The 15,236-nt window shown below is 47.3% G+C and overlaps 1 protein-coding gene across 2 annotated transcripts in view; it reads left to right on the forward strand.

Annotated features, from left to right (window-relative positions):
- Nucleotides 1-3,569: 3,569 nt before the first annotated feature.
- LOC137374307 (cilia- and flagella-associated protein 44) overlaps nt 3,570-15,236 on the forward strand; it is a 283,090-nt gene continuing 271,423 nt past the window's right edge. For both annotated transcript variants that reach the window (XM_068040145.1, XM_068040146.1), the window contains exons 1-2: nt 3,570-3,648; nt 8,006-8,119. In XM_068040145.1, the coding sequence (XP_067896246.1) occupies nt 3,630-3,648; nt 8,006-8,119 (133 nt within the window). In that variant the 5' untranslated portion in view covers nt 3,570-3,629. The remainder of the gene's footprint in view (nt 3,649-8,005; nt 8,120-15,236) is intronic.

The following is a 15,236-nucleotide window of genomic DNA, read 5'->3' on the forward strand; positions in this document are numbered from 1 at the left end:
GCTTCAACTTTGCAGAATCAACACCTGGCAATCCTCCCGTATTAGTTCAAAGCAACGATAACTGTGGAATGCCCCTTACCCTGGCAGAGCGCAGAAGGTCATTGACCTGCTTGCAGCACTGTAGCCATGTCCTCATCACGACCCTGCAGCTGCTGACCTCCTCCGCAACGTCCAACCATGCCTTCTTGGTGACCTAGGGAGCTCTCCTCCTCTGTCTGCTGGGAAGAGGACCTCCTGCCTTGCCTCAGCCGCCTGGAGGAGGATATGCAGGGAGTTTTCTGAGAACCTTCTGGCTATGCGGTTGCCTCTCTCTGACACTGCTGGAAGCAGGTTCTGGTTCTCCAAGATCTCTGGTAGATATTTTTTTTAGAGATACAGCACTGAAACAGGCCCTTCGGCCCACCGAGTCTGTGCCGACCAACAATCACCCATTTATACTTCCTTTGGGCCTCCTTATCTCGAGAGACAATGGATACGCGCCTGGAGGTGGTCAGTGGTTTGTGAAGCAGCGCCTGGAGTGGCTATAAAGGCCAATTCTGGAGTGACAGGCTCTTCCACAGGTGCTGCAGAGAAATTTGTTTGTCGGGGCTGTTGCACAGTTGGCTCTCCCCTTGCGCCTCTGTCTTTTTTCCTGCCAACTACTAAGTCTCTTCGACTCGCCACAATTTAGCCCTGTCTTTATGGCTGCCCGCCAGCTCTGGCGAATGCTGGCAACTGACTCCCACGACTTGTGATCAATGTCACAGGATTTCATGTTGCGTTTGCAGACGTCTTTAAAGCGGAGACATGGAGTATTATGGTGGGTCTGATACCAGTAGCGAGCTCGCTGTACAATGTGTCTTTGGGGATCCTGCCATCTTCCATGCGGCTCACATGGCCAAGCCATCTCAAGCGCCGCTGACTCAGTAGGGTGTATAAGCTGGGGGTGTTGGCCGCTTCAAGGACTTCTGTGTTGGAGATATAGTCCTGCCACCTGATGCCAAGTATTCTCCGAAGGCAGCGAAGATGGAATGAATTGAGACGTCGCTCTTGGCTGGCATACGTTGTCCAGGCCTCGCTGCCGTAGAGCAAGGTACTGAGGACACAGGCCTGATACACTCGGACCTTTGTGTTCCTTGTCAGTGCGCCATTTTCCCACACTCTCTTGGCCAGTCTGGACATAGCAGTGGAAGCCTTACCCATGCGCTTGTTGATTTCTGCATCTAGAGACAGGTTACTGGTGATAGTTGAGCCTAGGTAGATGAACTCTTGAACCACTTCCAGAGCGTGGTCGCCAATATTGATGGATGGAGCATTTCTGACGTCCTGCCCCATGACGTTCGTTTTCTTGAGGCTGATGGTTAGGCCAAATTCATTGCAGGCAGACGCAAACCTGTCGATGAGACTCTGCAGGCACTCTTCAGTGTGAGATGTTAAAGCAGCATCGTCAGCAAAGAGGAGTTCTCTGATGAGGACTTTCCGTACTTTGGACTTCGCTCTTAGACGGGCAAGGTTGAACAACCTGCCCCCTGATCTTGTGTGGAGGAAAATTCCTTCTTCAGAGGATTTGAACGCATGTGAAAGCAGCAGGGAGAAGAAAATCCCAAAAAGTGTGGGTGCGAGAACACAGCCCTGTTTCACACCACTCAGGATAGGAAAGGGCTCTGATGAGGAGCCACCATGTTGAATTGTGCCTTTCATATTGTCATGGAATGAGGTGATGATACTTAGTAGCTTTGGTGGACATCCGATCTTTTCTAGTAGTCTGAAGAGACCACGTCTGCTGACAAGGTCCATTTATACTAACCCTGTAGTAATCCCATATTCCCTCTCACCTACCTACACTAGGGGCAATTTACAATGGCCAATTTACCTATCAACCTGCAAGTCTTTGGCTGTGGGAGGAAACCGGAGCACCCGTTGAAAACCCACACGGTCACAGTGAGAACTTGCAAACTCCGTAGAGGCAGTACCCAGAATTGAACCCGGGTCCCTGGAGGTGAGGCTGCAGTGCTAACCACTGCGCCACCCCTTTAATTGCAATGACACTCCTTTCCCCCTCTAGCTCCTCCCACCATCCTCTGTGATAGAAGCAGCCCTTTCAGAGCCACGGAAAGCCCTTTTAAATGGCTTTCAGCACCTTTTTATGGATCTAGCCCTGACCGCGCATGCCCTTTGCAACCACTAATCTGCCGCCAAGATGCTAATTGGACTGTTAGTGCTCGATCTGGGCGGCAGCTGAGAGTGGAGCGGGATCGACTTCGGCACCTGCTTCCGCCCCCCGGACTGCCAGTACAGGCAAAATTCTGGCCAAAGACAGGAGGCATTGTAAGAAATGTAGATAGTAACATAAAATTTCTAAGTGATATTAATAGAGTAAGTGAATTAACAGAACTGTGGCAAATGTGTGATCATCCAAATTGGACCTTAAAAGGATAGAAGAGTACTTTCTAGATGGCAAAAAGCAAGAAGTAGCGAAGGTCCAAGGAGCCTTGTTGGCACAGGTCCATAGATCATTAAAAGTTTATCAGGTACAGAAAATAATCAAAAAGGCTAATAGAATGCTGACCTTTCTACCCAGAGGTCTAGAAAACAAGGGGTAGAAGTTATGCTTCAGTTATACAAAACTCTGATCAGACCACACCTGGAGTATTGTGAGCAGTTCTTGGTACACCTCAGGAAGGATACCTTGGAGAGTGCAGCATAAATTTATTAGCATCATACCAGGAGTCCAAGGGTCAAATTACCAGGAAAGAGATAACACAATTCCATGGAATTTAGAAGCTTACAAAAGGGGTGATTTGATTGAGGTTATTGAGTTATTAAGGGGGACAGATAAGCTCGATGGAGAAAAATTATTTCCACTGGTTAAGGAGTCTAGACTAGGGAACATAGTCTAGAAATTAGAGGCAGATCTTCCATGAGTGAAATTAAGAAACACTTCTACAAAGGGTGGTAGAAGTTTTAAAATCATTTCCCCTAATGGCAATTAATGCGACATCAATTATTAATGTTAAATCTGGGTTTGGTTAACAAAAGGCATAAAGGGATATGAGGCAAAGGTGGGGATATGGAATCCAGTTGCAGATCAGCCATGCAATCATTGAATACTGAACAGGCTCGAGGGGCAAAATGGCCTCCCCCTGTTTCCAATGTAAAGGTCCCAATGTGACCCTCACTCCTCCATCTGAACGTGTATCCCGCTGTCGTGCTTCATGTGACCCCTCTCTCCCCCAGCATGTAAACCTCTTACCAGTTTTACCCCTTCCCCCCACATAACCTTCCCCCACCACTCCCCCAGTGGCGCCCCACGACCCTCCCCACTCCTCTGCGATCCACTCACCCCCACCACCGAGCGATACTCCACCCTGTCTCCCGGGACCTTCCACTCCTGACCCTTCCCTCTGCGACCCTCCCCACTCCCAGTGACCCTCTCTTTGTAAGTAAGAGAGGGGATGATTGCAATGGCGAAAGGCCCCAGCTGACACTCAGGCAGACAATTTCCCACCTTTCCCTGCCCCCGCCTCGCTCTGCTCACAACTTCCCCTGCACCCGGAACAGGAACTGGAGTCACAATCGTCGCCAAGCCAGGGAGGAGCGGAATCCCCGGATGTAGCCGCTTCCAGCGTTGCCCGGGCAACCGGTTAAACATGGAGCCGGGAGAAGAGGGTGAGAGTTATAGTGTGGGAAAAAGGGTGTGTTTGTGATTGAGAGAGTGTGCGCTTCCCCTGGCTGAAGAGTTTAGAACGTGGGATCATCCCCAGGAGAAGGGGCAGCCATTTAAAACTGGGATGAGAATGAATTTATTCGCTCAGGGTGTTGTGAATCTTTGTTATTCTCTTCCCTACACAGCTGTGGATGCTCAATCGTTGAATACATTCAAGATTGAAATTGATATCTTTTCGGGTACTGAGGAAATCAAGGGATAGGGGGACAGGACGGGTTGATTTAGACGTTCAGCCATGATTTTGTTTTATTTTTTATTTTAGAGATACCACCGAGTCTGTGCCGACCAACAACCACCCATTTATACTAACCCAATAGTAATCCCATATTCCCTACCTACACTAGGGGCAATTTACAATGCCTAATTTACCTATCACCTGCAAGTCTTTGGCTGTGGGAGGAAACTGGAGCACCCGGTGAAAACCCACGCGGTCACAGGGAGAACTTGCAAACACCGCACAGGCAGTACCCAGAATTGAACCCGGGTCCCTGGGGCTGTGAGGCTGAATGATGGAGCAGGCTTGAAGGGCTGTGTGGTCTACTCCAGCTGCTATTTCTTATGTTACTAAATCTTACTCAATAAGACCTCAGCTGGAATGTTCTTCCCAATTTTGAGCACCACACTTTAGGAATGAAGCCAAGGCCTTGGAGAACATACAGTGAAGATTGTAGAAAGGATGGGGGTGCGGGGGTAAAGGCCAGCTCGGGTCTGCAAATGAAACCCGACCCAAGCCTGACAGAACCACATCCGACCCGAGCCCAATCTGGCCAAGTCCTTTCATTTTTTCCCGCGCCCGACCTGACCCGACCATCAGTTCACCTAGCTTCCATTTTCACTTTGTTGCTTATCTGCACAAGCTTAAAAGAGCTGTAACAAAACCACCTTTCAAGTCCAAAAAGTACATTAACATTGGAGCCACGCAGCAGAGGTGGTGATAGAGTGTGTCTGACCTGAGCCCGAATGCCGGACCTGGAAGAGCGACCCGAACCCGACACATGTATTCGGGTCCCATTGGGTTCAGGTTGGGTCTTCTTCTTCTTCTTTGGCCTCCTTGTCTCGGGAGACAATGGGTAAGCGCCTGGAGGTGGTCAGTGGTTTCTGGAGCAGCGCCTGGAGTGGCTATAAAGGCCAATTCTATAGTGACAGGCTCTTCCACAGGTGCTGCAGAAAATATTGGTTGGCAGGGCTGTTACACAGTTGGCTCTCCCCTTGCGCTTCTGTCTTTTTTCCTGCCAACTGCTAAGTCTCTTTGACTTGCCACAGTTTAGCCCCGCCTTTATGGCTGCCCGCCAGCTCTGGCGATTGCTAGCAACTGACTCCCACGATGTGATCAATGTCACAGGACCTCATGTCGCGTTTGCAGACGTCTTTAAAGCAGAGACATGGACGGCCGGTGGGTCTGATACTAGTGGCGAGCTCGCTGTACAATGTGTCCTTGGGGATCCTGCCATCTTCCATGCGGCTCACATGGCCAAGCCATCTTAAGCGCCGCTGACTCAGTAGGGTGTATAAGCTGGGGATGTTGGCCGCTTCGAGGACTTCTGTGTTGGAGATACGGTCCTGCCACCTGATGCCAAGGATTCTCCGGAGGCAGCAAAGATGGAATGAATTGAGACGTCGCTCTTGGCTGACATACATTGTCCAGGCCTCGCTGCCGTAGAGCAAGGTACTGAGGACACGGGCTTGATACACTTGGACCTTTGTGTTCCGTGTCAGTGTGCCATTTTCCCACACTCTCTTGGCCAGTCTGGACATAGCAGTGTTGTTGATTTCTGCATCGAGAGACAGGTTACTGGTGATAGTTGAGCCTAGGTAGGTGAACTCTTGAACCACTTCCAGAGCGTGGTCGCCAATATTGATGGATAGAGCAATGCTCTAATGGGGTGGGGTGGGGCGGCGGCGCAGGGAGATGACAGAAAGCGGAAGATTGTAGGCCAGTTAGCCTAACATCGGGAAAACGTTCGGATTCATTATTGAGGAAGTAGTTGCAAGTCATTTAGAATATCATAATGCAACCAGGTAGAATCAATATGGTTTGGTGAAAAGCAAATAGTGATGTAATAAGCAGGGTGGATAAAGGGGAACCTGTAATGTTGTGTATTTGGATTTCTAAAAGGAATTTGATGAGATGCTACATAAAAGGTTACTACACAAGATAAGACCTCTTGGTGTTGGGAATAATACATTAGAATGGATAAAGGATTAGCTAGGTAACAGGAAACAGAGAGTCAGGATAAATGGGGCATTTTCAGTTTGGCAACCTGTAACTAGTGGAGTGCCAAAGAAATCAATGCTGGAGCCTCAACTATTTATGATCTATATTAATGACTTGGATGAAGGGAATGAGTGTATTGTCGCTAAATTTGCAAATGATACAATGAAAGATAGGAAAGTAAGTTGTGAGGAAGACACAAAGTGTTTGCAAAGATATATAAACAGGTTAAGTGAGAGGGCAAAAAATTGTCAGATGGCGTATAATGTGGGAAAATGTGAGATTGTCCACTTTGGCAGGAAGAATAGAATAGCAGAGGGAGACTGCAGAATGCTGCGGTACAGAGGGATCTGGCTGTCCTTGTACATGAATCACAAAAAGTCAGCATGCAGGGACAGCAAGTAATTAGGAAGGCAAATGGAATGTTGACCTTTATTGCAAGGGGATGGAGTATAAAAGTAGGGGAGTCTTGCTCCAACTGTACAGGGCATTGGTAAGACCACACCTGTACTGTGTACAGTTTTGCTCTCCTTACTTAAGGAGGGACACGCTTGCATTGGAAGCAGTTCAGAGAAGGTTCACTAGGCTGATTCCTATGATGAGGGTTTTGTCTCATGAGGAAAGGTTGAGCAGGTTGGCACTATACACATTGGAGCTTAGAAGAATGAGAGGTGATCTTATTGAAACACAAGATTCTGAAGGGTCTTGACAGGGTAGATGCTGAGAGGATGTTTCCCCTTGTGGGGGAATCGTGAACTCGGGGGCACAGTTTCAAAATAAGGGGTCTCCCATTTAAGACGGAGATGAGGAGGAATTTCTTCTCTTAGAGGGTGGTTAATCTTTGTAATTCTTTTCACCTGAGAGCAGTGGAGGCTGGGTTATTGAATATATTCAAAACTGAGTTAGACAGATTTTTGATTTACAAAGGAGTTAAGGGTTATGAGGGTGTTGTGGTCAGGCAGGAAAGTAGAGTTAAGGCCACAATCAGATCAGCCATGATCTCATTAAGTGGCGGAGCAGGCTCAAGGGGTCGAATGGCCCACTATGCTCCTATTTCTCATATTCTTGTGTACCAGAATGGTATGAGGGATGGGGCACTTTAGTTATCTGGAGAGACGAAAGAAGTTGGGCTTTTTACCCTTGGAGCAGAGATGTTAAGAGGAGATTTAATGGAGGTTTCAAAAAGAAATTGGATATATGCTTGAAAAGGAAAAAGGTTACAGGGCTATGGGAAAAGAGCGGGGAATGGAACTAATTAGATAGCTCTTTCAAAGAGCCAGCACAGGCACAGTGGTCTGAATGGCCTCATCCTGTGCTGTGAGAATTAGAGGGAATTTTTAAATACCACTGTCATGTGAATGTGTTCCATACAGACAAGTCTTTTTATATATAAAAATATAATTCATTAATGGGCAATTGTCGCCACGGGGAGAGAGTGCACCTCTACAGTACCAACCGGGATGCACTTTTCTAGTGGGGAAGAAGGGTAAGCATAGTGTCTGAGTGAGTGAAATATGCATAGATGAGGTCCCGACGGGAGCAAAAGATTAATTTGGGAGACCAGAGTGGGAGGAAATGCTGCAATTTTAATGTCCAAATCTGAGGTTTGGACCTGGGAATCTTGCCAAAATCTACACCCTTGGAGACTTGGCAGCTGAGATGGTGGTAGCAAGAGCAGGTTTAGTGCAGGGAGGAGTGAACCAATATAACTTAACAGGGACAAAGTTAAAATATTTTAGAAAATCGCATCTTTCAGAAGTAAAGAGTTCACACTTAGCTCACTCAATCAAGATTCCAAATAGCAGTAAAGAAAACCCGTCTGCTCTGCAGTATGTGATGATGCCATGCCCTTAAAGTAATCCAGGTCAGAGGCTGTCACACTACAGGGAAAATCCTCAGCAAAACAACACAAGGAGTGTCAATGAACATTGAAGTGTAATAAGGGAGCTTTTCTGATGACTGGACACAGACTGGAACTGAGTAAAAATCGTGTGTGTAAGTGTGGCTGTTGAGTCAGTGTGTGATGCCTTTTGTTGCATGTTATAGTACATTAAAGATTTCCTCTTTTTTGTTTTCACTATAACAAGAGGAAAAAACACAGGAGACAACCACTGGGAATCATGCTTCTGATGATCCTGATGGTGACCAGAAGAATGAAAATGATGTGCAAGGGGATGAAACAACAGCTGCAACAGAAGAAGGTGAAAACCTATTACCACTATGTCTGTCTTTTAAGATTTCCTGTCATGTTTCATTCCAGGAGGCTGTAAATTTCTATTTCAGTCTCTTCTTTTCATTGCAATTTTAAAATTCTCATCCTTGTTTTCAAATCCTACCTTGGCCTTGTCCCTCCCCACCTGTGTAACCTCCTCCAGCCCTAAACCCCTTGAGATCTCTGCACTCCAATTCTGGCCTCTTCAGCAGCCATGATTTTAATTGATCCACCATTGGTGGCAATGCCTTCAACTATCTTGGTCCTAAGCTCTGAAATTCCCTCCCTAAACCTTTCCAACTCTCTACCTCTCTCCTCCTCTCAGATGCTTCTTACAACCTACCTCTTTGACCAAGCTTTTGATCATCTGTCCTAATATTGCCTTGGATGTTTTACTATGTTAAATATGCTATATAAATACAAGTTGTTAAATTGGTGACTTTACACATTTGCTAGCCTTTCCACTTTCTTGATATAACCACCAGGAATAAGCAAGGTTAACAATGATGATGGTGATGAAGGTGGTATTTTGCAGATGGCAGCATGGGTGAATCATGGTGTGAATGATTCTTCAGCCTGTTCCTTTTATATAGGTTTAGACATGTTGCACTTTCGCTGAATGAGTTTGAACTAGCGTTGGTACAGAGGGTGATTGATGCATCCGGCACCAAATACTGTTATGGGAGTCAGTTCTACAGAATTCACAATTGGCGAGCTTGTCCTTCTCGACAGCTGCTACACTTTGTTCATTTAAACAATGGTGCAGCTCCAGGCGGAGCTCAGTCGCCCCACAGCCCCAGAGGCGGAGCTCAGTTGGTCAGCGCTCCATCGGTCGGCTTGCAGCCCCAGGGGTGTAGCTCTATTGGTGGCGGAGCTCCAGTCGACCCGGGGTGAAGCTTGATTGGTTGACCCGGGGTGGAGGTCCATCAGTCGGTCGATGACTGCTGTTTAGATAAGCTGAAATTGTTTTCAAATAGTCAGTATAATCTAGTCATAAAAAAGAAAAAGTCCATCCTTAGATGTTAATTAAAGAGTAGAATCAATTAAAGAGAAAGAAAATGGCACCTACCAGGACTGGCTGCCAGGGAAGCCCACGGTGGACTCATCCACGCATGCTTCATTTAACGTGTGTATGCAGCCATCTGAGAGTTCCATCACAAACCTATGGCTGCAGGCCCACCCCTGGTTCTTTGCCTCTCCCTGGTATGGTGGGCTGTCTTCTCCTGCAATGAGAGAAGGCAGAGAGTTATGTCCGTGAGAAGTGGAATGTGTGTTGAGGATGAAATTTGAGGAGGGTGACTGAGTGATAGGTGTGAGAGAGCAAGAGAAGGATGGTGAGTGTGAGTATTGTCTCTTGAATGGAGATTTGAGGAGGACGCTGGAAAGAAAGGAATGTGTGTAACTGCAAGGTGTGTCAATCATAGAAATGCTGTGCAGGAGAATGCTGGGAAGGTGAGAGAGTCATGGCTGCCAGCCGATAGTGGTATGACGCTCACGTCGCCAGACCTAATGATGTCATTAAACCTTTTACGGCACAGTATCCAGGTCCTTGGCACCACACTCGTGCCTTTTACAGCCTCTGCTATTTCTAGTTACGCTGTCTTCATAAGGCTGGCTGGCCTTCTCCCATTCTCAGGAAAGAGGACTTCTCTCCTGGCCCTCTCTGTCTCCATCATGACTTCCAGGGCCGAGTCCAAGAACCAGGGTGGCGGTGGGGTGGGAGGCAGTCTTCTCATTCTGCAGCTTTCTGATTCCTCCCCCAACAAGATTTCCTGCTGCCATTTAGACCTCTGCTGCACTCCCTTTAAATCGAGAGCCTTCATTGACAGATCCAGCGCATGGTCCCACCCGCCCTCTCTGATCGGCCAGATGTTAGAACCTGCTTTGTTATACTTCCTAATCAAATCTTTCTCAACTTTGAGTCAAATCACCCATTTTAAGTTGATCACATCCTGAGACCTCGTTAAGCCAGAATAGATGTGAACATTGCAGTTTGGCTGTATCAATGGATGTCTAATAGATAAGTAGCCAAGATGTCTCCTGTTCCTTTGTATCTTGGAAACTGTCAGTACATCATAGCCTGAAGGTTAGTACAGAGGAATCTCATTTACGTACATGGAATTGTGAGGTGAGGTGAGAGTGACTGCCCTTGAGATCAAGGCAGCATTTGACCGAGTATGGCATCAAGGAGCCCTAGGAAAACTGGAGTCAATGGGAATCGGGGGAAAACTCTCTGCTGGTTAGAGTCATACCTAGCGCAAAGGAAGATGGCTGTGGTTGTTGGAGATCAATCATCTGAGCTCCAGAACATCACTGCAGGAGTTCCTCAGGGTAGTGTCCTAGGCCCAACCATCTTCAGCTGCTTCATCAATGACCTTCCTTCAATCATAAGGTCAGAAGTGGGGATGTTCACTGATGACCTCACAATGTTCAGCACCATTCACGACTCCTCAAATACTGAAGCAGTCCGTGTAGAAATGCAGCAAGACCTGGACAATATCCAGGCTTGGGCTGCTAAGTGGCAAGTAACATTCGCACCACACAAGTGCCAGGCAATGACCATCTCCAACAATAGAGAATCTAACCATCTCCCCTTGACATTCAATGGCATTACCATCGCTGAATCCCCCACTATCAACATCCTAGGGGCTACCATTGACCAGAAACTGAACTGGAGTAGCCATATAAATACCGTGGCTACAAGAGCAGGTCAGAGACTAGGAATCCTGAGGCGAGTAACTCACCTCCTGACTCCCCAAAACCTGTCCACCATCTACAAGGCACAAGTCAGGAGTGTGATGGAATACTCTCCACTTGCCTGGATGGGTGCAGCTCCAACAACACTCAAGAAGCTCGACACCATTCAGGACAAAGCAGCCCACTTGATTAGCACACCATTCACAAACATTCACTCCCTCCACCACCGACGCACAGTGGCAGCAGTGTGTACCATCTACAAGATGCACTGCAGCAACGCACCAATGCTCCTTAGACAACACCTTCCAAACATAATCACAGAATAATACAGTGCAGAAGAGGCCCTTTGGCCCATCCAGTCTGCACCGATGCATTAAAACACCTGACCTGTCTACCTAATCACATTTGCCAGCACTTGGCCCATAGCCTTGAATGTTATGACGTGCAAAGTGCTTATCCAGGTACTTTTTAAAGGATGTGAGGCAACCTGCCTCTACCACCCTCCCAGGCAGGGCATTCCAGACCGTCACCACCCTCTGGTTAAAAAAGTTCTTCCTCAAATCCCCCTTAAACCTCCTGCCCCTCACCTTAAACTTGTGACCCCTCGTAACTGACCCTTCAACTAAGGGGAACAGCTGCCCCCTATCCACCCTGTCCATGCCCCTCATAATCTTGTACACCTCGATCAGGTCACCCCTCAGTCTTCTCTGGTCCAGTGAAAACAACCCAAGCCTATCCAACCTCTCTTCATAGCTTCAATGTTCCATCCCAGGCAACATCCTGGTGAATCGCCTCTGCACCCCCTCCAATGCACTCACATCCTTCCTATAATGTGGCGACCAGAATTGCACACAGTACTCCAGCTGTGGCTATATCAAAGTTCTGTACAACTCCAACATGACCTCCCTGCTTTTGTAATCTATGCCTCGATTGATAAAGGCATGTGTCCCATATGCCTTTTTCACCACCCTATTAACCTGCCCTTCTGCCTTCAGAGATCTATGGACAAACACGCCAAGGTCCCTTTGTTCCTCGGAACTTCCCAGTGTCAGGCCATTCATTGAATACTTCCGTGTCACATTACTCCTTCCAAAGTGTATCACCTCACACTTTTCAGCGTTAAATTCCATCTGCCACTTTTCTGCCCATTTGACCATCCTGTCTATATCTTCCTGTAACCTAAGACACTCCACCTCACTGTTAACCACTCGGCCAATCTTTGTGTCATCCGCGAACTTACTGATCCTACCCCCCACGTGGTCATCTATGTCGTTTATATAAATGAAAAACAATAGGGGACCCAGCACAGATCCCTGTGGTACGCCACTGGACCCTGGCTTCCAGTCACTAAAACAGCCGTCTGTCATCACTCTCTGTCTCCTACAGCTAAGCCAATTTTGAATCCACCTTATCAAGTTACCTTGTATCCCATGTGCATTTGCTTTCTTGATAAGTCTCCCATGTGGGACCTTGTCAAAGGCTTTGCTGAAATCCATGTAAACTACATCAACTGCACTACCCTCATCTACACACCTGGTCACATGCTCAAAAAATTCATTCAAATTTGTTAGGCATGACCTCCCTCTGACAAAGCCATGCTGACTATTCCTAATCAGATTTTGCCTCTCCAAGTGGTGATAGATTCTCTCCTTCAGAATTTTCTCCAATAGTTTCCCTACCACTGACATGAGACTCACTGGTCTGTAGTTCCCTGGCTTATCTCTCCAACCTTCCTTAAATAGTGGGACCACATTAGCTGTTCTCCAGTCCTCTGGCACCTCCCCCGTGGCCAGTGAGGAATTAAAAATTTGGGTCAGAGCCCCTGCAATCTCCACCCTCGCCTCCCACAGCATCCTGGGACACAAATCGTCTGGACCTGGAGATGTGTCCACTTTTAAGCCTTCCAAAACCTCTAATATCTTGTCACTCCCTATGACAATTTGCCCAAGAACCTCTAAGTTCTCTCTCTAAGTTCCATATCTACATCCTCATTCTCTTGGGTGAAGACAGATGTGAAGTATTTGTTCAACACCCTACCAATGTCCTCTGGCTCCACCCACAAATTTCCCCCTTGGTCCCTAATGGGTCCTACTCTTTCCCTGGTTATCCTCTTCTCATTGATATACTTATAGAATATCTTGGGATTTTCCCTACATTTACCAGCCAGAGCTTTCTCATATTCCCTCTTTGCTCTCCTAATTGCTTTCTTAAGCTCCATCCTACACTTTCTGTACTCCACTAATGTTTCCATTGATTTGCTGTCCTTGTATTTGCTAAAAGCCTCTCTTTTCCTTCTCATCGTACCCTGAATGTTTCTGGTCATCCATGGTTCTCTGGGCTTGTTGCTCCTACCTATTACCCTAGAGGAAACATGTAGGGCCTGTACCCTCCCCATTTCCTTTTTGAATGCCCCCCACTGCTCTTCTGTAGATTTCCCAACAAGTAACTCTTTCCAGTCTACCTTGGCCAGATCCTGCCTTATTTTACTAAAATTTGCTCTCCCCCAATTCAAATCCTTTTTTTGCAACTTGTCTATTTCTTTCTCCATAACAAGCTTAAATTGTACCATGTTGTGGTCGTTATCACCAAAATGCTCCCCCACCAACACATCAACCACCTGTCCGGCTTCATTCCCCAGAATTAGGTCCAGCACTGCACCCTCCCTTGTTGGTTCCTCTACATATTGAGCTAAAAAGTTCTCCTGTATACATTTTAAGAACTCCACTCCATCTAAGCCCTTAACACGATGACTAACCCAATTAATGTTGGGAAAGTTGAAATCACCTAATATAATTACCCTATTATTTTTACACCCCTCTGCAAATTGCACACATATTGGTTTCCTCGATTTCCCGCTGACTATCTGGGGGTCATAACAAACACCTAGCAATGTGGCTGTCCCTTTTTTATTCCTAAACTCTACCCATAAAGCATTATTTGATTTCCCCTCCAAGAAATCATCTCTCCTTACTGCAGTAACTGACTCCTTAACTAATATTGCAATGCCCCCTCCTCTTTTACCCCCTCCTCTGTCTCGCCTGAAGATTCTATATCCTGGGATATTGAGCTGTCAATCCTGCCCCTCCCTCAACCATGTCTCCGTGATGGATACTATATCACAATTCCACGTGTCAATCATTGCCCTGAACTCATCCATTTTACCTGCAATACTCCTGACATTAAAGTATAGGCCTTCCATCCTGGTCTTACTCCCTTGAAACTTACTTCCACTGTATTCCCTCTGACTTGTTCGCTTTCCTGTGTTTAGCTGTGTCCCTATTCTGCTAGGAGTCTGCATCCCGTCCCCCTGCCAAAATAGTTTAAACTCCTCCCAACAGCACTAGCAAACCCGCCAGCAAGGATGTTAGTCCCCCTCTGGTTCAGATGTAGACCATCCCGCTTGTACAGGTCCCACCTTCCCCAGAAACGGTCCCAGTGGTCCAGGAATCTAAAACCCTCCCTCCTGCACCAACTCTTAAGCCACGCATTCATCTGTGCTATTCTCCTATTTCTATACTCGCGAGCACGTGGCGCTGGGAGTAATCCAGAAATTACAACCCGAGAGATCCTGCTTTTTAGTCTACTGCCTAACTCCCTGAAATCTTGATGCAAGACCTCAAACCTCTTTCTACCTATGTCATTGGTACCAACATGTACCATGACCTCTGCCTTATCACCCGCCCCCTTCAGGATGTCCTGCAGCCATTCAGTGACATCCCGGACCCTGGCACCAAGGAGGCAACACACCATCCTGGAGTCACGTTGACGGCCACAGTAGCACCTATCTGTTCCCCTGACTATCGGATTCCCTCTTACTATTGCTCGTCCTCTCTTTCCCCCTTCCTGTGCAGACAGGCTGCTTGCGGTGCCAGAAGCATGGCTCTGACTGCACGCCCTGGAGGAACCAGCCTCATGAGCCTCCAAAATGAAATACCGATTTGCAAACGGGACCCCAAGGGACTCCTGAACTACCTGCCTGATTCTCTTGGACTGCCTGGTGGCCACCCATTCCCTCCCTTCCTCTAGTCCCTTCAGCTGCGGTGTGACCACCTCTCTATATGTGCTATCCACAATGCTCTCAGACTCGCGAATGCTCCACAGTGTTTCCAGCCATGACCTCTACCACCTCGAAGGACAAGAACAGCAGATGCATGGGAACATCACCGCCTGCAAGTTCCCGTCCAAGTCACACATCATCCTGACTTGGAACTATTTTGCCGTTCCTTCACTGTCGCTGGGTCAAAATCCTGGAACTCCCTTCCTAACAGCACTGTGGGTGTACCTACCTCACATGGACTGCAGCGGTTCAAGAAGGCAGCTCACCACCACCTTCTCAAGGGCAATTAGGGATGGGTAATAAATGCTGGCCTGGCCAGTGATACCCACATCCCATGAATGAATAAAAAAAA

This window comes from Heterodontus francisci, chromosome 10 (assembly GCF_036365525.1).
Source record: "Heterodontus francisci isolate sHetFra1 chromosome 10, sHetFra1.hap1, whole genome shotgun sequence".
Taxonomy (NCBI): Eukaryota; Metazoa; Chordata; class Chondrichthyes; order Heterodontiformes; family Heterodontidae; genus Heterodontus; species Heterodontus francisci.